This window comes from Aplysia californica, unplaced genomic scaffold (assembly GCF_000002075.1).
Source record: "Aplysia californica isolate F4 #8 unplaced genomic scaffold, AplCal3.0 scaffold00326, whole genome shotgun sequence".
In the NCBI taxonomy this organism is placed as follows: domain Eukaryota; kingdom Metazoa; phylum Mollusca; class Gastropoda; order Aplysiida; family Aplysiidae; genus Aplysia; species Aplysia californica.
The window spans coordinates 468,685-493,962 of record NW_004797596.1 but is presented as its reverse complement, the minus strand read 5'-3'; the positions used below and the strand labels follow the sequence as shown (position 1 = coordinate 493,962).

Below are 25,278 nucleotides of genomic sequence, written 5' to 3'. Positions count from 1 at the left end.
GGGGGGACTACAACGCACAGATTTAGTCTTTGAAGTATCTTAATCAGGTTATGTCCCTTACACCGTAAAGCTGAACACTCGCGACTTTGTTCTCCTCCATATGCGTTAGAGATCCTATAAAGGCACCAAACTGCGTTTAATACATTTTTTAAAGGAAGACGTAAAAATCAAAAACAAAAATCCAAAGCTCTCAGTGTAATTGAAAGTACAAAATGCAGAGATTTAATTTGATTTTCAATTGTATTATATATTATTCTTTCACATCAAGTGAGCTCCGCATTCTGTTTCATTTCAAGGCACAATTTAGAGCAGGACAATTACATCGAATAGAGAATAGGACAAATTTTTTTTTTGGACGTGTAGATCTAGATCTAGATTTAGATTACTAGATCTAGATCTGTATGGCTAACGTCTTGCTGAAAATTGAAAAATTTTGCTTTATTTCCTGCAAGTCGTCAATCTCAGGTGAAATTTTTAACGTAACGATGGGACATAACTGATGGTTTACGGAAGTGGAGAGTTACCTAGATGAAAACAGTAGTCTGGTCACTTTGGTGCCCTGTTAGTGTAAAAGGAGAGACAAACTTTTCATGGCATAATAATTTTATGTGATAGATCTAGAATTAATCTAGCTGTATATTATAAGTATGAACAGGTCTGAGAGCCTACGGTCAGATACTGCTATGTCTTCTGTGTTAGCTATTGATCCTGGTGCTAGTACTAGCTCTAGCAACACCAATACCAGGAGTGTGAGAATCAATGTTATGGAAGGGGTTGGTGCAAGAGTGGTAAGGGGTCCTGACTGGAAATGGGGTAAACAAGACGGTGGAGAAGGACATATCGGTACTGTCAGGAACTTTGAATCTCCTGAGGAAGTTGTTGTTGTATGGGATAATGGAACAGCAGCGAATTACCGGTGTGCTGGAGCATATGACCTGCGTGTCTTGGATAGTGCCCCAACAGGTGAGTTTTTTAATTCGAAGTATATATACAGACCCGGTAACCGGGAACAAAGTCACGAAGTATACAGGCCCGGTAGGGGAACTCTTTTGCGATTTCGGAAAGTTTCAGCGCCCAGACCCAGTAGTGTGTGTGTGTGAGTGAGTGACTGAGAGAGAGGAGAGAGCAGAGGGAAGTGCTAGCAAAATGTATGACAAAGTTGGCAGGAGGGAACGAGAGAAAGATAGAGTGGGAAATACGAGGGGAGAAAGAAAGACAGAGACAAACAAAAAAAATAGAATGCGAGCGATACACAGAGACAGAGGAAGGAGAGAGAGGGGGAGAGAGAGAGAGGGGGGGGGGGGTGACTGCTCGATTTAAATTATGACATTGTTCTTTTCTTCAAATTGTGATTCCTCCAACTCCAAAACGGGGGGAAAAACGATCGTTCATCGAAAAGACATCCGCAATCTTCATTTAGATTTAGATCTAGATTCTAGGTCTCTAGATTCTAGATCTAGACCTAGGCCATAGTTCAAGAAGAACCTAGTTTTACCCTGAGCCAAGAGGGCGCTGGAACTTTCCGAAATCACAATTTAAGAGTTCCCCTACCGGGTATATATTATACTTTGTGACTTTGTTCCCGGTTACGGGGTCTGTATACACTCCCTTTTTAATTTAATATTATTTTGTAGGATTGTGTCAAGTTATGACTTAAAATTATTACTGGACGGTCAACAGAATACCAGATTATAAAAGTGATAACACTGTCTAACTACTAAAGTACTATGCTGGGCCCAAACACGCGAGTAGATTCATGTCTGTTTTTAGCTGGCTCTGTCAGTGGTCAGTTCAGTTCAGTGTTTTGAGATATTATATAATATATAGCTACGCGTGTCTGTTTACTGTGACTGTATTAACAACAACTTCCTGATGTTTTGAGAAGTTTGAACAGGCAGGATGACTTACTTTTGAAATAAACTGAAGTTTTTCCTTATAATCCATCCATGAAACCCTGACCAGACATCTAGATCTATGTTAGACTTTATTTTCGGTTGACTATTCGTACACGAACACGATCCTGTGGAACATCAGCCCGAGCCCCCCTAGGGTCATTTCCGGTAGAGATTGGTTTTCAGCACCCTCCAACGCCAATGTCGCCATTTCCCGGTCACAGCAATGTTATGCAAACTGCATCTATAGATGCATTGGTCCAAAAGTCCAAAAAGAAAGAAAAGCATGTCATTCTCAAAAAAAGAAAAAGACCCAAAATGTACATTAAGTTCGCATTCATGCTATCGTAGAAGGACATGCTTCCGAATATACACGAAAACTTTTTTTTTTGACGAACACGTCGTCTTGACCCAATAGACGCAACCCTTTATTTTCCCCCTCTAAATTCTGTCGTGGCTAAGTAACTTGAAAACTTGCTCTGTCCTTAACCTACCATTACTCTACGCTGTACTACTACACTACAGACAGGTAAGTAGCTTTAAAACTTACAAACTCGGTTAGTGGCTGGCTGGCGGGTGCTCTGGTGTGGTTTGCTTCTTCTTTCCTATCAAATTTTCATGTTTGTTACTCTCTTGTGATTCCTCTAATCTTCGGCACTTGACATGACTTTGTGTTGCAAGTGCCAAAACACTTTCTAAAGAACTATAAAAAAAAACTTGGTTACACTCTTATAACTACTACCATGGGTCTCAATATTCCGCTATGTAGTGGATTTCCGCTACTGCCATTTCCTCCCCTAAACTCCGCTATCGTGAAATGGGCGTGAGCTGGAAGAATCCTGACGTATCTCTCAGAGATTTACAGTTGGGTAGAGTACAGAAAAAATGTTAAAGAGCAGGCTGTTTTAAACAACTAAGACGAACAGCTGAAGAGAACAACAGCTGAAGAGAACGGTGCAGAAACGTTCACACAACAAGAAGTTTACTTAGTAAAAATGTCCCAGTAATGCGCCACCACTTTCTGTACATAATCAAGATTGTAAGGTAAAAGTGACTCTTTTGCTTGAAAATTTTCTTCCAAACCCTCAAATTGGTATGAGAATAACCTTGCTTTGATAAATTGATGATTTTTATTTCAGCATTCTATGGTTAAACAGTATAATATAATAATAAAAATGGGTTTCTCTCGAAAATGGTCTTCTTCTCCATCACGCAGCCACAAAGGTCAAGGAGTAATGAACTCAAATCTTGCAACACTTGTAAAAATAAAAATGATAAAACTTAAAATATAGAATGCTACATGGGCAAGACTAAACAAAATAAAGTGGACACAGGTAGAAACTGCTCTTTAAGAAAACAAAATGTTCTATTTATAAATTGGATGGATTGATGAATTTCGTATGTTCGTGTGAAATAGGAAACTGTTTTGTAAGCGCTCTTGTGAATGAAGCAGTGGTCATTTAAAACAATTGTAGAAGGAGAAGTACTTTCACTCTCGGCAAAATCAGCAAAGAAAGACTGCTGAAGTAATGCAATAGTTAAATTTCCATTTGAAAGGAAGTTTTGCTGAGGCAAATTTTGTTGCCCAGCTTTGCATGATGAATGTAAAAAAAGGGGGAATCCACACAGCATTTTGACCCTTGTCTGGGGTCAGGTGCTCAACAAAAGTGTGGATGCTTCGTGTCCCTAAGGGTATTCTGATGGTCAGTTTTTATTCATATACAAACTGTAACAAACGCAGTGGGGGGGAGTTCAAGAAGTGCAGTATTTTGCGGGCTGCTTGATTTCATTGTTTCGTACTGAATTTTGTCACAATAAACTTCACAGCCGTTTCATGATGGGCATCAAAATTAGGCTACATGGCGTACTGAGCCTGTACCTTTACTGTGTAGTCTTCAAAAGTCAGAGAAATACTTTTCTGATAACAACTTGATCCTGTGTTTATCAGAGACTATAGGCCATACATGGAAAAGTTTTGTATGAATTTTATATGAACACCGTTGGACAAAGCCAAAGAGCATGCTGTTAGCCTGTTGGTATCATTCCGGTTACTGTGTGATTGAGGGCTATACAAATCTGCAATAGAACCTGAGTTGTTTGGAGAGTTTTCAAGACTCCATCCGTTTGACTTACTCTTGTATCTGAAGCAGTTTCAATTTGGAGGTCCTACCTTTTAATGCAGCTAACACAGTCTTTTAAGGGGCATCAAATCCATACCTTATCTACAAAGCCAAAGGTTGTACATTTATTAGCAAATCTGCTGTTTGGAACGCTCGAGGGTATTCATATTCCAACTAACATACCGATATTTCTTGTTCCCAATTCTCATCACCTCTGTTTCACTTTTTATTTATGGTTTCTGGTTTCCAGGTATCAAGCATGACGGAACTATGTGTGACACCTGCCGCCAGCAGCCTATTTTTGGAATTCGCTGGAAGTGTGCTGAATGTCCAAACTATGACCTCTGCTCTGTGTGTTATCATGGTGATAAACACAATCTTAGACACAGATTTTACAGAATTGCCAATCCAGGAAACGAACGGCAAGTTGCATATTTGGATTTTAAATGGTTTTCTTCCCTCAATGAAGTCCTGCTTGGATATGGTTTGGTTCTTATCCAGGAGTGTTTCTTTTTTAAAAATTTTAATCTTTTAACATTTGGATGTGGTTTTGGTTAATGCAGCATTGGTACGAATCCACATTATAAAGATGTTTGTGGACCAAAACTGATTTGGACACTTTTAAATTCTGCGCTAGATGTTTAATGAAAAGAAGATGGCTACTCTAGAGCTATATAGCAATGTTAAATGAAGAGGAAACTCGTTAAAACCTTCCTAGTAAAATTAAGGCCCCCAAGTGTATGTAGGGGAGGGGATAATAGATAGCCTCACTTCAAACTAGCTGCACTTGAAAATCTATGCTTAGAAGTACTTGAGTGATGTGTTCATTGGTGTATATATAATTTCTATTTCTATTACCATCTTTTCGTATTGAGCTATTTGATCTTTCTTCAAAATGATTACCTATAATTGAACCCTTACACTTGCAGAAAAAAAAAAGAAACTGTGAGATTAAGATAGAGATCCAAACGTTTTGTCGAGACTGGATATTAAACTCTGAATCCAACCACTTTTTCCTGTGATATAGAATCATCCTGGAGCCTCGTCGCAAAAGCAAGAAGATCACAGCTCGAGGAATATTCCCAGGCGCTCGTGTCGTTAGAGGTGTTGACTGGCAATGGGAGGATCAAGATGGAGGGAATGGACGAAGGGGAAAGGTCACAGAAGTACAGGTGATGAAATAAATTCCAATTAATGGGATTCAGTATTCTGAACTGAAAGATTAATTCTGTGTCAGGGTTTTGATTGTAAGATTGGTAGGGTCTGGGGTGTAGTTGGTGTTGGATTGAAAAAAGAGGTCCCGTCTTCACATTGGCGACATTCGAGACATTTTTTGCTTTATTTAACCACCTGAAACAATTTTGCTAAATTGCTTTCTTCTTCGGGGTATCCAACAAGTCAAGCAAGTCAAATACCTTAGATGCAAAATAGCATCAGATTGGAAATGTATGCTTCGAACTTAAACAAAAAGACAAGAATTGCAATAGTAGAGTATTCTTTCAATAACATTAACCTAATTCAGAATTAGAATTATTCTAAAGAACAGAAACAAATCTTTGATAACAAAGAAATTGGATTTTGAGTATTTATATTTTGTCAGTACTTTTCTATAGCTGCACATGTTGGACAGTAACAAGAGAGAGCGAATTGGAAGCAGCGGAAATGTTGATTATCAGAAGAATGCTGAGAGTTTCATGGAAGAAGGAGAAAATGAAGAAGAAGCCTAGCGTAGTGAATCCAATCGTCACTACGCCAAGTGAAAATGATATGGAAGAGATAGATGCTGTATTTTGGACCCCCATGCTGTCACAATTGTCTTGAATATCTTGTCTTCTTGGTATAGATTGGTGGAAAAGAAGGTAGAAGCAGGCCAAGAGCAAAATATTTAAAACTCTGAATTTTGTTTACTACAGTGGTCTCTGCCTAATATCCCACCGCTTATGATCCCTTCTAAAAGTTATATTGTTTGGTCTAGACATCTGTTTGGGTCAGGGAATTTGGGGTAGTGTTGTTGATTTTCCAAAACAAAACAAACGCGCACTTCCAAAATCTGAAAGATTAAGGGAGAAAAAACCATGTGAACATTTTCTTTCTCAGTGTGGTGATACTTTTAAAACAGATTCTGAATTAAGATATCCTTTCTCTAACTTGTCTACAGGATTGGAGTGCTGCTAGTCCCCGCAGTGCTGCCCATGTGCTGTGGGACAATGGAGCAAAGAATCTCTACAGGGTGGGGTTTGAAGGAATGGTGAGTCACATCTTCACCCCGTTTATTTTTTTTTTTTTTTTTACCATGTTTAACCAACATTTTGAGAATGTTTGAACAAATGATATCTTGTGTTGCGCATTGACTTTGTTAGCACCGTGTTTGCAATACATCTTCAACATTGTTTCTTTTCAAGGTATAACTATATAACTAGCTTGAAGCATATTTTAGTTAAGAGATATCGTTTAAGGAAAACCAAAGTCTCTTCCTGTTTATACTTAAATCGCTGTCTGTATAGGGAATCAAGCTTTGTGTTGTTTTTTTTTTAGTATTTCTCCCATATGATTTTGTAAAATATTTGCTGGAACTGCTAAAGTTTTCCAGTTTGTTTTAAATAAATACAAAATGTGCTTCTTTTTGCAGGCGGATCTGAAGGTGATGAATGATGCCAAAGGAGGTTCATGTTACAGGGATCACTTGCCTTTGTTGGGTATGTGCTGAGATAGGATATTAAATCCCATCATACCCTTTTCCGCAACTGATGTTTAGAGCACCATAAATCATTCACTGCTGGGCCGTTCTCCTTCTGACCAGCCCATTTGCTATAAAGACATCACTTTTTAACCTCACACTTGTGATTAAACTTATTGTTCTGAAGTCTGTTTCCTGTCGAAATACAGAAAAATGGCTCATCTTGTACTCTTTATAAGACAAAAGATAGCCTTGCAAACATATGACAAACTGTATTAGTGGAATGGAATGAAATGTTCAAACTTTTTGTTGAAAGTATTATAAATTGTCAGTTTACTGTATATAACCGATAATAGAATGTTACAGGCAAGTTTCATGGACAGATATTTACAAATTAAGAAAATTAAATCACAACAATTTATGGAGGATTAAACATTTAAACTGAGCTGAAATCAACTCTTAACTCCTTCATTAGCATTCCTGTGGCCTTCTTCTGATGCGAAAAAAAGGGAAGCTTCTTTGTCTTTTTTATCAGCACGACCTCTTATCCATAGATTTCACATTTCCAGAGCTTCCCCAGCACAATAACATATTTGTGGGCATTCCCCTGAAAAACTTACTTCCATTTTGAGTGAAGACTAAAATATATGAAATATTTCTAGCTGAGTCAATAAGAAATTCACGAGAAATAATAATACTCATTCATGTATTACCAGCCTGTCAAAATATGTCAACTGGAAGTAGATCTGATTATAAAATAGATTGGGTTGGAATATTTAATGAGCCGTTTGGAAATACGGTATGGGAAAAGAGTCTGAATTTTTTTATCAGTTGAGTTCAGCTCTTAGCCATGGCATGAGGGAATGTTGAGCTGCATTTTGCTGTTTGTGGAAGGGAATGAGTTAGATTTTCCAGGTTATATTTTGTTCCTGCCACCTTTTGGAATACTGTAGTCTCTTCATAAGATCCCAAAGTTTGTGAGTTTGGAAAATGAGAAATATTTAGCAAAGAGAATCTTTGCTGTATTAGAAGGGACAACTCATTGACGAGTTGTTAGAAAAGAATAGGTTAGTGTTGATTAGAATAGAGAGGGTTATCCAAAGAACAAGTTGCATAGTCAGAGGTACATAAGCAGGTATTAGATTGAAATGTAAGCTGAATATTTATGCTTAAACTGTATTTTGTCTTTATATATTAAGAGTTTTAAAAGTGTGCTGTGTGTGTGGGTTCTGGTCCCATGAATGGCAAGTCTATTTCCTGATTTGCTCTTGAATTTTTCAAACTCCTTTTAAGATTATCTTGAAATGTGTACAGCTTTGAACTGATTCTTTTCCTATTTTTGTGACAGGTGAACAAGGTCCAGGGTCAAGGTCAGGGCCATGTGGCCTAGCCATTGGGGATCAGGTCAATGTTGATCTTGACTTGGAAATTGTTCAGTCCTTACAACATGGACACGGAGGATGGACGGACGGCATGTTTGAGGTATACTAGCAAGCTCATCTGTCTTCTTAACTCAGAGTTTCAGAGTCAAAAAGTGATTTTGAGGCTGTCTGTTCTGTTTGGTGTCTGTGCAAGGGAATATTACAACAAAAGACTAGACCTGTTTCGTGTTTATGACCACTTTGTTTCACCCCTTTCAGAAATGTTTGTTTCTGTTTTGGTACATTGTTTCTGTCAGAAGCAATCTACTTAAGTCCAAATTTTGACTATTTTCTATTCTTACACTCTTCCAAAGCCCTATCTAAGATGCACCTTTCTTTCAACATCGCCAAAATGCAGTTTGATAATATGTGTGCGTGCCCAATGAGAGGTACCAAAAGTCGGATTTTGACCATTTTAAGTTGAGGGTTGTACCTTATAGGAAATTCAATGCTGAACACAGGGGTCTTTGAATTTTTTAGATATCTCAAGTAGTTTTTGAGATATTGCTCATTTTACGAGGTAGGGTATAAAGAGCTCTTAAGTTTAACAAACGTGAGAACACATACAAACTTTTGAAAAATGATTTTTTAAATATATTTATTCATAGAAAATTCATGTCCAATTTGGCATTCAGTTGACATCAATATCAGGAATGGAATTCAATGTTAAAACATAGCAGGGAAGAGAAAACGTGTTTCAAGAATAGATTTTAACACCTTTTAAAAGCAGTTTCCATTATTTGTTTTTAATATACCCTACCCTCAAAATAATTCAAAATAAAATATTTAAAAGTCAAATCAATGAAAACCCTTTGGGCACATTGTAAAAAATGGTGGATCTATCTTTTTTTATGGAAACACATTTTGGTCAAAAAAGGAATTTTTGTCATTATCAGCCTGTAGCTTGAAACGGTCTGGGGTGACTTTTGGTACCTTTCTCTAGGTGCACACACATATGGTCAAGGCTTACAATTTTCTTGCTTTTAGTGATTCCTGATAGGAACAACACAGCAAAAACTAGTTTTTTGTCTCTGGTGTAAAAAATACCCAAACGAACTTCAGTGAACTGCTTGCAACTCCGATAACACACTTTTTTGGCTTCATTTATGCATTTAGCCGGAAGTTGTACTGTTTTGAGCTGACGCTAGGTAAAAATACATCCCTGTCATTGCTGGGTGTTTGGTGACACAATACAACACCATGTGTCAATTGTTCACCTCTCTTGCATTTGGATGTCTCCTGTGTAAATAAAAAACTCCTGTGAACACAAGTCTAAAAGCTATATACAGTCGAACCTGTGTAAGACGGAATCGCAAGGGAGCCAGAAAAAAATTCCGTCTTAGACAGGGGAATTTAGGGGTAGATGGAGGTTGGGAGGGGTGGGGGGATTCTAAGGCCCCACCGGTGGGATCAAGGATCGCTTGTCCGATCGGCAAGCAGTGGTCAAAACTTCACACTCTCAATTACTATCCTCTCTGATAATGACATGCGTCAGTCTTACTTATCCAATTACCACCAGCGCTTGCCTTTCATTGGACCACTGTTTGACCTATTAAAAACAGAAATGTTTGAACATCTCCTTTGTTTCCACCCTTAGACCCACCCACCAATGCCACCCCTCACTGTAACACAATGATTCGAGGAACTCTTTTATCGGCTGGCCGTACGATCTGGGCAGCAGGCATTGGTCTATCTAATTTCACACCTCTGGCTTCTGGCTACCCAGGAAAGTTTCCGTAGTGGCTCCCTACTCAAGCACTCTCACGGGAAGTCGTGAGATTTCACACCCACACTACACTGACCATCTGCATCGCTCAGGGCTCACATGATGGGGTAACATCTACCCCAAAATTGCACCCCTACTCCCCTTCCTCGCCCAGCGGCATGGCCATGGCGTTAAGTTTAGAGCCGGCAGAACCAAACTTGCGAGTTTTGTTTCAAATCAGTGATGAGCAGGCAGAGCATTTTCCGTTTTAGACAGGTGAAACACTCAGAAGGGAGCGGATTTTTATTTCCATTTCGGCGTTGGACAGGTTTCCGTTTTATACTTACTTACTTTTACTTTTTTTTCATCCTCTGTTGCCATTAAGCGTCGAGGGGAAATGCAGTTTTCTATGGTAGGCCAGCTCCGCAGCTCTTTCAGTTGTGATGTTATGTTTTCTTAGGGTTTCCTTGACACCCTCGATCCACCTTTTGCGTGGCCTTCCTCTTCCTTTATAGCCTGAGTGCTTGGTGTTGTAGGCTCTCAAGGCTGGCTGGTCAGGTGACATGCGTAACAGGTGGCCAAACCATTTTATCCTCTGTCTTTCTATGTAGGCAGGACTCAGTGCCGATAGCTGCTCTTACTTCTTCATTTCTCTGCCTGTCTCGTCTTGTGATGTTAAGGGTTTTGCGGAGACATTTCATTTCGCATGCAATGATTTTGCTTTCATGGGTTTTTCTTAAGGTCCAGGTCTGGCACTGATAACATAATGTTGGTATGAATATTGAGGTGATAAGCTGTCTCTTTGTGTCCATGGAGATGTTTGGATGAGATAGAAGGGGTGCGAGCTGGTAGGTGACAGCGTTGGCTTTTTGAGTTCGCATTTCTATTTCTCTGTCTATGGACCCGTTTTCAGAAAAAGTGCTGCCAAGATATTTAAACTCTTTCACCTGTTTTAGTTGTTTACTATTAACATGGATGTTCAGGGGACTATGGTTTCGGCTCACTTTCATAAATTGTTTTTGATGTGCTTATTTTTATGTTGAATTTCTCACAGGTGTTGTTGAGTTCGGTAGTGTGATTTTGGAGGCTTTGTTGGTCATGATGAATTAGACATTGGTCGTCTGCGAACAGAAATTCATTTAGTCTTTATACAAGTAATTAAAGAGGAATGTATCAAGGGGGGAGCGGGGAGATTCTGTTAAGACAGGCTTCCGTTTTATTCAGGTTTCCGTTAAGGCAGGTTCGACTGTATGTTCTCATGGAGTAGTTTAATTGGTGTACTCTCTTTTTCTGGACAAAGGACTTATGCTCAAGATTTTTTTTTTGTGCATGTGTATGGCCTCATATTTAATTTCTATTAAAAAAAACAACCACAAAATGTTGCTGCTTAGGAAATCAACGTGTTCAGGCAGACATTTACAAGGAAATGCACTAGAAGACGTCGAATCCTTCTGCTGTCTTGGGAGTATAATTGACAGAGAGGGAGGAACGGGTGCTGAAATAAAGTCCCGCATTGGAAAGGCACAGGCATTTATTTCTTTGAACAGGATTTGGACGACCAGGGATATCTCACTACAAACAAAGCTTAGAATTTTCAACTCAAATGTGAAGTCAGTCTTGTTGTATGGATGTGAGACGTGGAACGCATCTCAGACATGCATGAAGAGGATCCAGGTTTTCTTAAACAAGTGTCTGAGGAAGCTACTGGGGATCAAATGGACAGACAGGATCACCAACAAGGAAGTATTAAGAAGAATGAGACAGAGGCCAGTCAGAGATGAGGTGGGAAGAAGACGTTTGCGATGGATTGGACACACTTTCAGGAAGTCAAGCAGCTGCCTAACACTTTGGCCGATAATGTGACACGTGACTGTTCTGTGAAGGATTCCGCGACTGCGGTTAGGGATACAAAGGCGTTAAATGGGGTTTGGGGGGGGGAGGGGGGAGAAAGACAGACCCAGTGTAATGAATGCACTATAAAATGTCAGGAACAGATAGCCTAAGAGGAAACTGTTGGAGATAGTCATAGAGACGACGGCTCAGCCATGTGGCTTTCCAAGCGACCTCCCCGACTGTAAATTCATGGACGACATCAGAATCATAGATCTCTACATTCAGAGAAACATTTCTCTTGTGATTCGCTGAACAAGTAGAATCTAAGTTATAAGTTCTTTGAGCGCAGCTGATTAGGCTTACTTGACCAATCTTAAGTCCTATAGAGGCCTGTCTTGTGTTTTACGGCATTCACGTGTGTTGCGCATCAGGCCTAGGTCTAACTAAACATTACATGGAGTCACCCAAACACCAGTCAGAAACCTTCTTTCAAAGATGCATTCCCAGTGACCAATTAAACAACTGTTCAGTCCCCCCCCCCCCCCCGTCTAAATTATATAGTAAAAAACCCATCAGATGACAAAAGCGTGCCTTTGAGCGGAGCGTGCTTTTGTATGACGTACGTTTCGGCGGAGACTACTGTATTTTTTTCAATTTTTTTTTAAGTGGTAAAAATCTCTAGGGAGAGCTGACAACCAAGAAGTGTAGGCCTAGGGTTGAGTGAGTTAAACCTGTATCCAGCTGTCAGTTTCATGCAGTTTTCATTTTTTTGGTGTCATTTTAGTGGAAAAATAATGATGTGTATTTTTAAAAAAATTACTGCTGTATTATTGTAAGAGAATGAAATACCTGTTCAAAGTTTTGAACCCAAGTTGTTTGTTTCCGTTCATGATGTTATGTTATTGGCTGTTATTACTGCCATTGAAAAACAATCCTCTTAACAGGTGATCAATAACTTTTGTCCTCTTTAATTCTTTTTTAAAAATATATATACTTGCAGTGTCTGGGTACGACAGGTACTGTGGTGGGCATTGATGAGGACCATGACATTGTTGTCTCCTACCCAAGCGGCAATAGGTAATGGAAGACATACCAGTTCTGTGATTCTACAATCACATCTGAGTGTTTAAATAGTCTGTCTTGACTTAATTTGTTTACATTGTTCTTGGTGCAAACATGGCTGCAAAAGGAAATTTTCTTTTGCTGATTTCTATTCTTTCTTTTTTTTTTTTACTTTTTATACTCCACTCAAGATTTTGGCATCAAATCTGCAAAGTCTAAACTTCAAAGTATGACGCTTGGCCAAATAAATCTTCAAAATGCTTTTTGTTTACCTTAATTAACGTTCAAGTGTGTCAGTAATATTTCTGGTCAGTTCATGTCATAAGAGGTTCGATAGAGTGGACTGAATAATTATAGAATAAGAAAAACAGTCTTCCGGTAAATTTCAGGGCATTATGGGGTACCTGGAAATTTGAGATTAGGTAGGCTGTAGTGACATGTTTTACAGGAAATCCAGGCAGCCTCCCGTTTTGTGGGAATTGAACTTTTGGGTTTGCAGTGCAGAGCTAGGAGCCTGACCATTGCACAACAGACACAGAATTCAGTTTTCTTTTAAAAGTTCCCCTTTTGAAGAGAGGAACAGAGAATATTGGCCCGACCTTCTGTCATCAAGACTTTAAAGCGTTGGAGTAGGCTGTAAAAAAACATCTCCATGCATTTACTGGCATAACCTGGGAGTGTAGTCAACAAATATCAAGAAGAAAGAAAAAAGACAATTGGCTTGATGAAACTGATACACCATTGCACTAGGTTTAACCACCCTAGTGCAATGGAAAAAAGAAGTATTTCCAATATTTACTGTGAATACAGTAACTTTTTCTTGTTTTCTTGTCATTTTTGTGAGAACTTTTGTGACCCATTTTGTAACGAGAATTATCACTGCTTTCATGAAAATGGTGAAAAGGGATGTTTTCTTCATTTTCTTGAAAGCTGATCCAATAAACTTTTATTAGGAATGCTTTCACCGAAATGGTAAACAGTTTGTTTTCTTCCTCCGACTGGCTTTGTCCCAGGTGGACGTTCAACCCAGCCGTCCTGACCAAGGTGAGCACCGCCAGCAGCTCCACTTCCCTGGCTAGCGATTCCAACTCGGCCGCTCAATTTGCCGTGGGTGACCTGGTGCAGGTGTGCAGCGACGCGGAGCGCATCAAGGTCTTGCAGCGTGGTCATGGGGAGTGGGCGGAGGCCATGCTGCCGGTACGTGTCCTGTCTGCTCTCTTCATTACCACATTCAGATTCGCATCTTTGGAAAATTATGGACAAGTCCCAGAATTCCGGAAAGATTGGGTCTATTTGTATTTTCTATAACAGGAGGGGTTATTTTTTTAATATTTTTTTGTTGGGGGGGGGGGGGGGGTTCAGGTGAAGAGATCAATTTAAGTTTAAAATGGTCAAAACAAATGGTCTGAACCTGAACTGGTTCCTTTTCTAGAGGACAATATTGGCTCCTCATTATTGGTGTCGTTATCCTCATTTTGATTTTTCCCACAAAATGTTATAAACGGTGTCATAAATCTGTTCCCTTGTAATCGCCTCCCAAGCAGACTCTTGAAAGGAAATGCTTATAGATTTGTTAATGTCATGATGGACTACAGCGTTAATCACCCTGATTCAAATCCCCAAGAGGGCAGGTCTTTTTAAATTGGTTTTTCCACCTAGATCTACTTCTCTCTGACCTTTCGAAGTAGAATCTTGATTTCAGAAGTTGTGCTTCTGAAATGAATTTATAGTGTTTATAGGGCTTTTACACCATACCATGCCATACCACCATAGGACACCACACCGCAGCATACCCAACCTCACCCCACCCCTCACCTCATCACACCACACCAACCCACACCACACCAACCCACACCACACCAACCCACACCACACCAACCCACCCCTCACCTCATCACACCACACCACACCACACCACACCACACCACACCACACCATGGCATATCTTTCCATTCTATTACTTACCACAGTATACCCCTAACCATACGGTAGCGTATCACATGCTACAATCCCGTACCATAACATTCTGCACAATTCCATCGCAGACCCTGGGCAAGATTGGCCGTGTACAGCAGATCTACCATGACAATGACCTAAAGGTGGAAGTCTGTGGCACTTCGTGGACCTACAACCCGTTGGCCGTCACCAAAGTGGCATCTGCTGATGGCGCTGCAATCGGATGCTCTTCTGGAGGTAATAAAATTCACACTGTTTATTGTTGAGAGGGGTCGGGACGGATAATATCAAGATTTTCAAATGCGTTGTTACCGACTGCTATAAGTCAGTCTTCTAAAGTGGTGTCAGCCTCTACTTGAAATGTAAAGCTTATGTCTTCAATGAATTGTCAATAAATCATCCAAAAGGAAATGTACTTTAAAAGAAGAAAGAAACACAATGAAGACTTGATAGCTTTTGCAATGTCTTGTTGTTGTACCTCTATTGTTTAAACATTGGAGACAGCTCTTGTATACTGTACGCTCTACCAGCATCATGTGACAATATACCAACCATATAAACAGTGAAATCTTTAAATAACTAATTTTGCCCATTATTTGGACCATAAAAAGTATTTTGTTTGGGATTGTGTAACAGTATTGCAAAAGATATGAACATTACTGTAGCCGAACACCAAAGAAAGATTCGAAATCTGGAATATCAAAAATATGGGAAACTAGTCAATCTTTCATTTTGAAAGGAAATTGTGCTAAGTTTTCCCATTTGTGCTCCCACTTTCCTTGTGTTGCAGGTCTCTGCTTTCACGCTGCAGTATACTTGTAAATGTTCTCTGAAGTCCTAATTTTCACTTCTAGACAGCCCTCATTCTAAAAATATACAGCACTTGGGTATTTTATCAGAGTAACAAAATCGTATACAAAACAGTGACACAAGCCACAAGATTATTAGAACCCTTCTGTCTTGTCCCTCCAGAATTTGGGGCAGCAAAAAATGAAAAAAATTTTATGTTGCGAAGTGGTTAACTGTGTTTACATGACAAAGAGTCAGATCACATGGCTGACTGTTGAGTTATTTAGTTATGACTGTAGGAATGTTTGGGCCATCAGAGCTCTTTGAAAGTATGAAATTTGGTTCGTCAAAAAAATTTGATATTGTAAAGATTTTGTAAATTTCCTAAATTGTCTTGCTAATAAATTAACCATTCTTTCCTTTTGACCCAAAAATGTGTTTGAGATCAAATTGACTGACATAAACATTGAGCAGCATGTTGGAGATTTTAAGACAAAAGTTTATATTTGTGATTCTAAGAAAACATATTTCAAAATATTGATCTTTCATAAGTATTTTGCAGTAATTTTGGTGCAATCAGAGCATTCTGTATGAGGCAAAAGTATTCTAAAGGGCAGTAGTTTCTGAAAGATAAGTTTTTGAGACAATGGCTTTGACATTTTCCATAATAAGGCTGTATAAAGAGTTAGAGGAAAGAATCTAGTCATAGTGTCAGTCCACAGGAGTAAACAGTTTCAAAATTTGTCCATCCTACATCCTCAACTCAGTTTGTTCAGAAATGTTCAGCAAAACATTTTGAACAATGTCTTTTTGAATTAAGATTTAAAATTTGGTTCATTTTTCCCTATGTCACAAATTCTGATTTGGTATAGAAATGAGCTACTGCACCTTCTGATAGGTCAACTCAGAGCCATGCACGTTCTGTGGCTTGTTGTCCTATTACCTCCCCTTACTTTTCTCTGCCATGGTTGCTGCTTGATAGTTTTGCTTTTGGTAGCACAACCAGTGCCTGTCTCTGTGTTCACATACTGCTCATTGAAGTCCAAAGCTCCTCATAGATGTATAAAGGGAAAAGGGGGGGGGGGGAGGATTATAAAAGCACTCTCTCCTCCTTTCCTCATTTATCTGATCCTCCTCTCCCCCCCCCCCCCTTTGTTGTGCTCAAAGAGTACCTGTAGTGTTCTCTTGTGCTTAGTTTGAGTCGTCTTCAGGGATGGGCATTTTGGGAGGTTTCATTTAAATGAGAGGAATTTACTTTTCGCATGACTAAGTTTTTAAACATCTCTGATCCTGCATATTGCATGACTATGACTTACTTTTGAACTCCTTGCGTTTATTTGGGGGTTTTTCACTAGAATCTGAAATTGATGTGTGTCATCTGAAGTTTAAAAAAGAAAAGATCCTTGTTTGTTAAGTTATGGCTACCTTTGAGCGTCGTGTGTCTGAGTCCAGATGTGTTGTACATTGAAATTCAGCTGTTAGTCCAAGGACAAGGTTATTCAACTTTTTTTTTATGCTACTAAGATTTTGTACAAAATAAAACCAAAAGCATTTAGTTTATGTCTATGCTGTATATGTTTGTGCAAAACACACAGACAGCTTCTTTGGTGTTGTGTTTGTTTGACGACAATGCAAATGACCATTGTTTCAGTCCTGAATAAAGTGATCTTATGCTTTTGGTTCTTTGAGGCATTTTCAAGGCTTACCTTTCTCTTGGCTGATTCCCATGAGAGATGGACATTAAATTTGGAAGTTTTGACTCTCAAATTAAACTTAAAATGATTAAAGAAGTGTTATACCCTTACCACACCACACCACACAACGCCATGGCATATCCTACCATGTTTTAATGTTTTTTCAGTAATTCCTTCCTTTCTGTATTTGATGAGCACTGTAATGTGATTTGTACTTGCATCAGTGGTATGAATATCTTGGGAACCTCCTTATTTCCAGACGCTTTTTGCCTGATAGAGAGAAACATACGTCATAATCACGCAGGATAGTCGATTTTGAATGTATTTAGCCGTACTGTGAAGCAGTCGATGAAGAGATGGCCAGCACCTGTCGTGTAAAGTCTTGAATCTTTTCTCACAGTTATGAGTTTGATTCTCATTTAGTCAAGAAAGACTTGAAGAATCTGTAAGAATAAGGAAGTTTTGCTTCTTTTTTATATAGTGCCCTGAAACAGTGCGTCTTGAAAGAGTTAAAGAAAAAAAACCTCTCATCCGGGAGCAGGAGTGTCAGCATCTGTTACTAAATTATGCATGGCAGTGTGGGAGGGGAGATTCTCATCTCTGCGTGGATGTATGCTGTGTACTGCTTAATTTGTAATCATGCTGTTTGTGGAAATTAATGCTCATGGTTAATATTATCTGTGTGCTGAAGATATGTAAGTTCACCTGCCACAGATCTTGGTAAATCCAGAAGCCAACATATTCTTCACACGATAAGAGAGCTGCCAAGAATGTTTTCATGATTTTTTATATTCAAGATATTTTTTTTTTTTTGTACTGTTTGTTTCTGAAGCATATAATTTCAAGTCAGTTTTCTCAAATACGTCTGTGCCTGGTTTTGTCCCAGAACGCCTTAGTGCTCTGCTGAAGAAGTTGTTTGAAACTCACGTGTCCGGGGATGTCAATGAGGAGCTCGTCAAAGCCTCGGCTAACGGGGATGGAGTGAAAGTGGACGAGATTCTGCAGAGGCCAGAGTCTGATGTGAGTAAATATTTGTTGTCTTGGTAGTCAGAGATGTTCTGTCTGCTGCAGTCCTCGTATATAATGATGATAATATATTTTGTTAGAGGATTCTTCACCATGATTGGATGATTGTAAGTTTAAAGAATCAATCTGTATTAAGATCGAATGGTAATTTAAAGTGGCTGTGGAAGGTTCATACAAATGTTGAATGTGCTCCGTTTCCTCAGTTTGTATAAAACAAACAAATTTTGAATTGAGTACTTAATATAACTTCAAAAATAGTCAGCAGAAAAAGATCTATAGGTGTCAGACAAGTGGTTTTGGAACAAATGAGGGAGAAGATCAGAATGTTTATTGTTATTATTTCAATGGTTGTTTTGGTTTCCCGGTGTTATTGGAACTGTTCTAGTCAAGCTTTTATAGTCCTGTTTTCCTGTTTTCTTTCCTATGCTGGTGATATTTGTATTGACCCAAAAAAATTTAGCCACTGTGCAGTTACACACTGCTGTGAAGGTGGCATTTGTCTGTTGGGATTTTGTGGAGGATATGAAAGGTCCCTTTGATCCTGTTGGCTTGTGGGAAAGTTTTCAGGTTGCCATATGTTGAAAAAAGTTGAAAATTGGCTGCACAGGCCACTGAAGTCTGTGTATGTGGGTTTTTTTTAAAAGTAACTTTGGTGTGACCCCTCTGGGGTGGTGTCTGTAGCTTAATGGTTAGGCTACCTAACTCGTAATCCTGAGATTGCGGGTTTGAGAGTTCGAGCCTCAGCTCAGTCCGATGTTGTGTCCTTAGGAAAGGTACTTTACACGAATTTCCCACTTGGCTCAGTCCTTTCGAAGATGGACGTTTAACTCTGAGATCCCTCCTCTTAATTAAACTAACAGCGTTGATGAGGCGTTGTATCTATGCCATTTCATTTCCTATAACCTCTCTTGTTTGCCCCCTAAGTTTTGCTTTATCTTCCAGGTGAACGGTGTTTTCGCGGGCCACACAGCCCTGCAAGCGGCTTCCCAGAACGGACACATTGAGGTGATCAAAGTGCTTATCAAGCACGATGTCAATATGGAAGTGGAGGTAGGTAGCTGGCTGACCCAACCCCCTCTTTTGTCTAAAAATGATTGTGCATTCTGTTGATATGTGTACTCAGTTACTGAAAGTGATACTTTAAGAATGGGCCTGTATAGTTTCATTACTGTTTTATTGTTAAATTTTTCGTGGATTAATCTTTTTCTGATCAAGAAATTTAAGAAATGGACAGGAACAAAAAACTGGTGCAGAGCTGAAAGTTATTTTAGACCAGTTTTGGCTCTGAGCTCCATTACCTGGATTCCTTTTTGAGTGACTGCTTGATGCTTGAGTATGTCAGATATGCATTTGCGAGTGCCATTAAAAACTCACCAAAACAAAACCAAAATTATCATTGAGTATTGGAGTTTTATTTTAAAATACAGACTCTGATTCTTAATATACATACCATTTGTGTTAGACTCTTTTTGCACCGGCAGAGACAATTTTCAAACCTTTTAACTTAGTTTTAGTTTTCTCCGTATGTGCTGACGTTTTTATGTTAAATTTTTTTTTTGCATCCGTTCTCCAACAGGATAAGGATGGTGACAGGGCTGTACATCATGCAGCATTTGGAGACGAACCGGCTGTCATTGAGCTCTTGCATAGAGGTGGCGCTGATCTGAATGCTCGCAATAAGCGCCGGCAGACGCCCCTGCACATCGGGGTCAACAAAGGTCATATTGGTGTGGTACGATCTCTTCTGGACCTGGGCAGTCACCCGAGTCTACAGGTGAGCTTCAGTCTTTTGCCATATGTGTCACAATACGGAGGAATCAGGGGCTCATCAGTATTTGGGTATATAGAATTATTGGTATCATCTTCAAGCCTCTTCATTTGCCCAGCGTTTAATGATAAAACTACCCATCTGTCTTGAATAGCAGTCGAGATATTTGCAAATGAAGGAGGTGGGGGTCGCCTGGTGTCCGAGATAAAAGTTAGTGAGAAAATGGCTGCCAAAGTTTGGTGCTTTCCAAAGCTGGAGAGTCCCTGGAAATTATAAATTTACATATTTTTTGCTTTTCGTCAATGTTTTTCAGTAAAATGCATGCAGGAATATGTTTTTGAATGGATATAAAAGATGTTGAACCGAAAATAAAGAATTTCATAAAAATTGCCCAGTGGATGGAAAAATGTCCGTTGCTTCAATTTCATTATTTTGACAAGTGCCTAATTCCACCACATTGCGACTTATATTCTGCTGTGGGAAGGGCTGCCTGTTCATGTTTTGTAAACTTTGTGTACAGATGTGTGTGGAGGAGATGATGTGTGAGAGAGTATGTGTATATGGGTGTGCACATGTGCGTGCACATGCATGTATGTGCATGTTTGTGAGTGTGTGTGCGTGCGTGTGTGTGTTTGTGTACATGGTGAAACACCAAACCAATGAGCTAGGATCTGGACAATAAATATGTAAGTATTTGACCCTTAAAGCACCCGGCTATTTTGTAGTCCTCACTTTCCTCTGTCCCAAGTAATCCTTAAGTCCTTTACTTCTCAAGCCCAGGCAATACTGGTTGTGCCAGTAATTCTTTGCTGACATACAAAAACAAAAAAAATCCTGCTTTTGTTTGAAGTTTTAGAAGATAACGTGTAGAGTATATTTCAGAGACAATCAGACAGATATAGATTACAGTTAGATTACCGGACTGGGTTTGAGGTGGCCGTTGCCTGGAAAGGGAAATAATGCCGTCTAGGCGCGGGGAAGCTAACACTCATGAGGGAAGTAAAGGCGACTGGGGCTTTGAAAGGTTAAGTCATGGACCTAGCTATGTTGCCATGTTTGCGAACATAGTTGCTCTTGTTGGTACTCAATATGTGTTTCATCCATGGATTCAGCATGCGAAAGAGATTTCTCCACTGCTTTTACTTGAAAGGTTCAAAGTGATCCAGGGGAAAAGTTCTGTCCTGGACCACCCTCAACCACTCAACTTATTCTTGCTGTGACCATAATTTGGTCAAGGATTGTTTCCACAGAATGTTTTTTGTCACCACAATCTCATTCAGGATGAGAAAGCACTGATCAAATTTCTGTGCTGCTATTGAAACAGGCTTTTCTCTTCAAGAGATGATAACTTTTCTTCTCTTCTTCTGTCTCCTGTCGGGGGTAATGTAACGTGGCGCTTTCAAAGGGACCTGCATTTTAAAAAGTCTAGTCATGTATTTTGATTGTCTATGAAAATTTGGTTTTTCCCCCAGGACTCAGAAGGTGATACAGCGCTGCACGATGCCATCAGCAAGAAGCGTGACGACATGATTGCTCTACTGCTGGAGCACACAGCAGACATCACAATCACCAACAACAATGGCTTCAATGCTCTCCACCATGCTGCTCTGCGCGGAAATCCCAGGTCAGTTACCTACCATCTGATCCTCACACTCATTCCTAGACCACCTACTTCTCTTCTTTTTTTCTGTGCCTTCAGCAGCACTGTGCAGTTTAGTCCCTGGTTCGTGCCCCAGTATTTGACCGGGCTGTTAGGTATATCTTTGATTGCTTTTGTGCTCCTATTTTTGTAATTCAAAAAAACATTTTGAGAATCAGCAAATAACTAACTAGAATGGTTTGTCCAATTTGTCTAGAATCATAGAAAATTGATCTGGTGGACGAAGGAATGGGTGTGTGACTTCTTGATTTGCCACTCCTCAAAATGAGACAAAAGTTTTTAACGCAATATTCTTGATGTTTCTTGGAGTTTTTCGCGTTCACCTGAACAATGTTAAGATAATGGTTTTGTTTGAAATACATGACCAAAGATTTCCCATTTTTGGTAGATTTGTGTTCACACCTACTTGGTTAAACAAAAAGTATTAAGATGTTGCCCTCAGACTATTCAGAAAAAAGCAGTTACAGCTCTTCGATACAGACAAGACTGACTTCATTGAAGTGAAACAGTTGTTTTCTCGGCTTTAATATTTCGAACATTCAATCAATTCTTCCCTCACCATCAGTCTTAGCCCAGTGCTGAGAACGGACTGCACTGCCAGGCAGAAAAGAAAAAAACCTTTCCTGCCCCTCATTTCAGATAGTGGGATGGGTGTGTGATTAATCTCTTTCAGTTGACAGCTTGAATTTGCTCCAAGTCTCATTTTGGGCTGTCCATAAGTGTCTTTATGTTTTCTAAAACTCACTGTAAACCATGGTATAATGATTTTACTTTTGGTGATGTGTATAAATGTTAAGTCACTCAAACGGTGTAAGGCAGAATAAGCAGATGTGTTGTATAAAAAAAATATTTTTTGAACTGGTTGCAAAAGCTTTGAATTTGAATAGTATAAAAATTGTTGTTTCAGTCGTGGGAGTTTTTTTTATATATTGAGAATGGTGGGAAGGGGCGGAAGAGATTCTAAAATATGAAAAAAAAACTCTTAAAAACTTGGTTTACAGTGTTATTGTTCAGTTACCTTTTCTATTTCAATATTTTTTTCTCTGTATCTATTTTTTTTTAGATTGTGTTGCTTTTTTCTTGCGTCAGGGTTTCATTTATCCATTGCCGCTTTTTTTCACCCATTTTCTTTTCTGACTTCTGACTCTATATCCTTGTCAGTCTCGTGCACTTCTAGTTGTTTGTTCTATAATTTATTTTATTAATTATACATTCTTTACTAATTTAGTTTGTTTTCGTCATTTTCTGCATTTGTCACTTAATTTCCACTTTTAATGGCATGATGATTTCGTCAGAGGGATTAAGTTATCAACGTATGTACCCTAGGTTTGCCATATCCTTGAGGGATTGTACTAGAATTTTTTTTCAAAGGTCAGTACTCCCAAATGTTCAATTCTTTGTACTATTATACATTATGTCCCCCCCCCCCCCCCCCCCATAATTTTTTAAAAACTGTTATGGGCGGGTGAGCCCTTAATCCTTAAGATCCTTAAGAATCGAAAGGTTTTCTGGGGGGGAGAACCCATAACGATATTTGTGACGTAAGCGCCCTGTTGCTTCTGCGGATGCAAGACCCAGGGCATATGGCAGGCCTTGTGTGTCTCTGTTATGATCAGCCAGCAGGCCGTCTTGTATGGTTCTGTGATGCTGACAGATTGTTTGCTCTTGTTCATTTCCATGTGGTGTATGTGTATCGTACTATTCCTCCATTTTTGTTGTTGTTGTGACCGTCATTGTTTCCTTATACTTCTCTTGCACTCAAAAGAACAAACCACTATGAAAGTCATATAGCCACATACAAATCTCATATGACTTAGGTCTTTCCGGCAAAACTATGTTAGGCACTTAAAGCAGTGGGTTTACTCAAGGTATTGTTCAAAGAAATCAGAAAGGATGCACTCAAAAATAAAGGGAAATATTTGTTTAGACTTCGAACTTTCTAATCATGTCCATGGAAAAGGAGGGGAGGGGGGGGAGCAGTAAGCTGGAATGTGAAAACTAGAATATATCGCAGTTTGGCGACATTTCATCAAATTGTGTTAAGTCAGTAGTACACCAGGTCAGCCACATGTGAGGACAGTGAGTGCTTTTTGTGATTGGCATGCAATCTGCACACTGCGCAGAAGAAACAGTACAGTAAGGTTCCCACCGATGAAGTATCGAGGGCTGTCAGTCTGTCTGTTTGTACAGTTCAATATTTCTCATTTCACCAAGAGATCAAGGGAAATTCTTTGGCATTTTGCTGCCTGCCTTGTGGCATTTGTATTATGGCGTTCATTTCAAGTAACTGTAGTATTTCTTTTCAGCTCTATCTGAGAAGAGAGTTTCAGTAATAAATTAAAATTTAAAAAAAGATGGAGTTGTTTCTGTTGAAAGTGATGGGGGGAGGGGTGTATCTGTTGGAATGTTGAAAGAAGCGGAGGGGCGTGGAGGGGTCTGGGAACTTTGTAAATCAAGATGCAGGGTACAAAAGCAAGGGGTTCTTTTGTCGAACTCTACACATAAAAAACTATATTCTAATGAATGAAAACATGATAAAGAGGCTGCTATTTGAAAACGTACAAAATGTCTCTTTCTTCTCCTCTCAATTTGTGCACTCTTTGTTCTCTTTGTTTTCTTTGTTTGTGTGTGTTAGTGTTAATTATTTGGATTTCCTGCCAGGTCGACGAAAGGTAGGTGAAATGTTTATCATTACGTTGATTTGTTAGCTGGTTCCGCTTTTATTGTGACAATGGTGTCACTTATCTCAGTGTCACCCAGGATTTAACACCGCCCCCCCCCCCAAATAAATCCCACCACCACAACCACCATAACAACCCCCTTTTTAACTAAACAAAAATCCATGAAAAGCTGTGATAGTCTCCTAGCTAGCGTTAGCGTCGGCTGCAATAAAAAGCAATACAGAAATATTTTAGTGGCCTTCGTTTTTGTATTTGTAATCAGGCACTGTTGAACAAACCCTGTCGTGGCACTACTGTCAACTGCTAGGCTATTGTCTCTGTACAAATACAATACCACGTAGTAGCGAGATATTGGGTGAAATTGAGTCGTAAACTGGCGGGAATTTCCAAGGGCAAAAGTCGGAATAAGAAAGGGCAAAATTCAGAAAAGGAAATAATGCGACGAAGCGGGGATTGATGAGATGAGTCAATGCTTTCTCTTTTTCTTCTGTTAAGTTTCAGTTTGATATTGTATGAGTTTTAGGGCGCCTGCAGCTGTATAAGATCATAGGAGCGCACATTCTGTAAAGTTTGGGAAAATATAATATAAAATTAAATGTTTGAACTCAGCGATGATGACGTGGAGACACTGAAAAAAATGATGGTGATTTGCAGGTTTTTTTATTTAAACCATTGTCTTTTCAAAATATAATATTGTATACAGTGGATTTGACTTCATTCTTTTACGTAATGCTATAGAATACGATTAAAAATTGTGTAATGTTCGGAAGTTGTCTGGCATGTCCACTTTGTTCCCAAACTATGCGCTTTTTTAAAAACCGATTTCCTTGAACTATATGCAGTTGTATTTTTAGGAATTGTTTTGTTTCCTTTGGTCCTGGCCTATAAATAGAATGGAGCTTTTTGATACATTGTGTTTACAAACTTAAAAATACAAAGTTGGAGTCAGTGCGCTCTGAATATTAATTGATATAGATTTCACTACCAGGCCTGA

General features: G+C 39.2%; 1 protein-coding gene across 1 annotated transcript in view; it reads left to right on the top strand.

The window, feature by feature from the left end:
- Positions 1-429: 429 nt before the first annotated feature.
- Positions 430-25,278, top strand: part of LOC101864236 (E3 ubiquitin-protein ligase MIB1) — a gene marked incomplete in the record, with an annotated part of 184,898 nt that continues 160,049 nt past the window's right edge. The window contains 13 exon segments of the mRNA XM_005102477.3: positions 430-963; positions 4,263-4,434; positions 5,040-5,184; positions 6,171-6,260; positions 6,642-6,708; positions 8,038-8,171; positions 12,649-12,725; positions 13,724-13,907; positions 14,756-14,903; positions 18,036-18,169; positions 19,118-19,225; positions 19,752-19,949; positions 21,416-21,567. Of these exon segments, the coding sequence (XP_005102534.2) occupies positions 648-963; positions 4,263-4,434; positions 5,040-5,184; positions 6,171-6,260; positions 6,642-6,708; positions 8,038-8,171; positions 12,649-12,725; positions 13,724-13,907; positions 14,756-14,903; positions 18,036-18,169; positions 19,118-19,225; positions 19,752-19,949; positions 21,416-21,567 (1,925 nt within the window).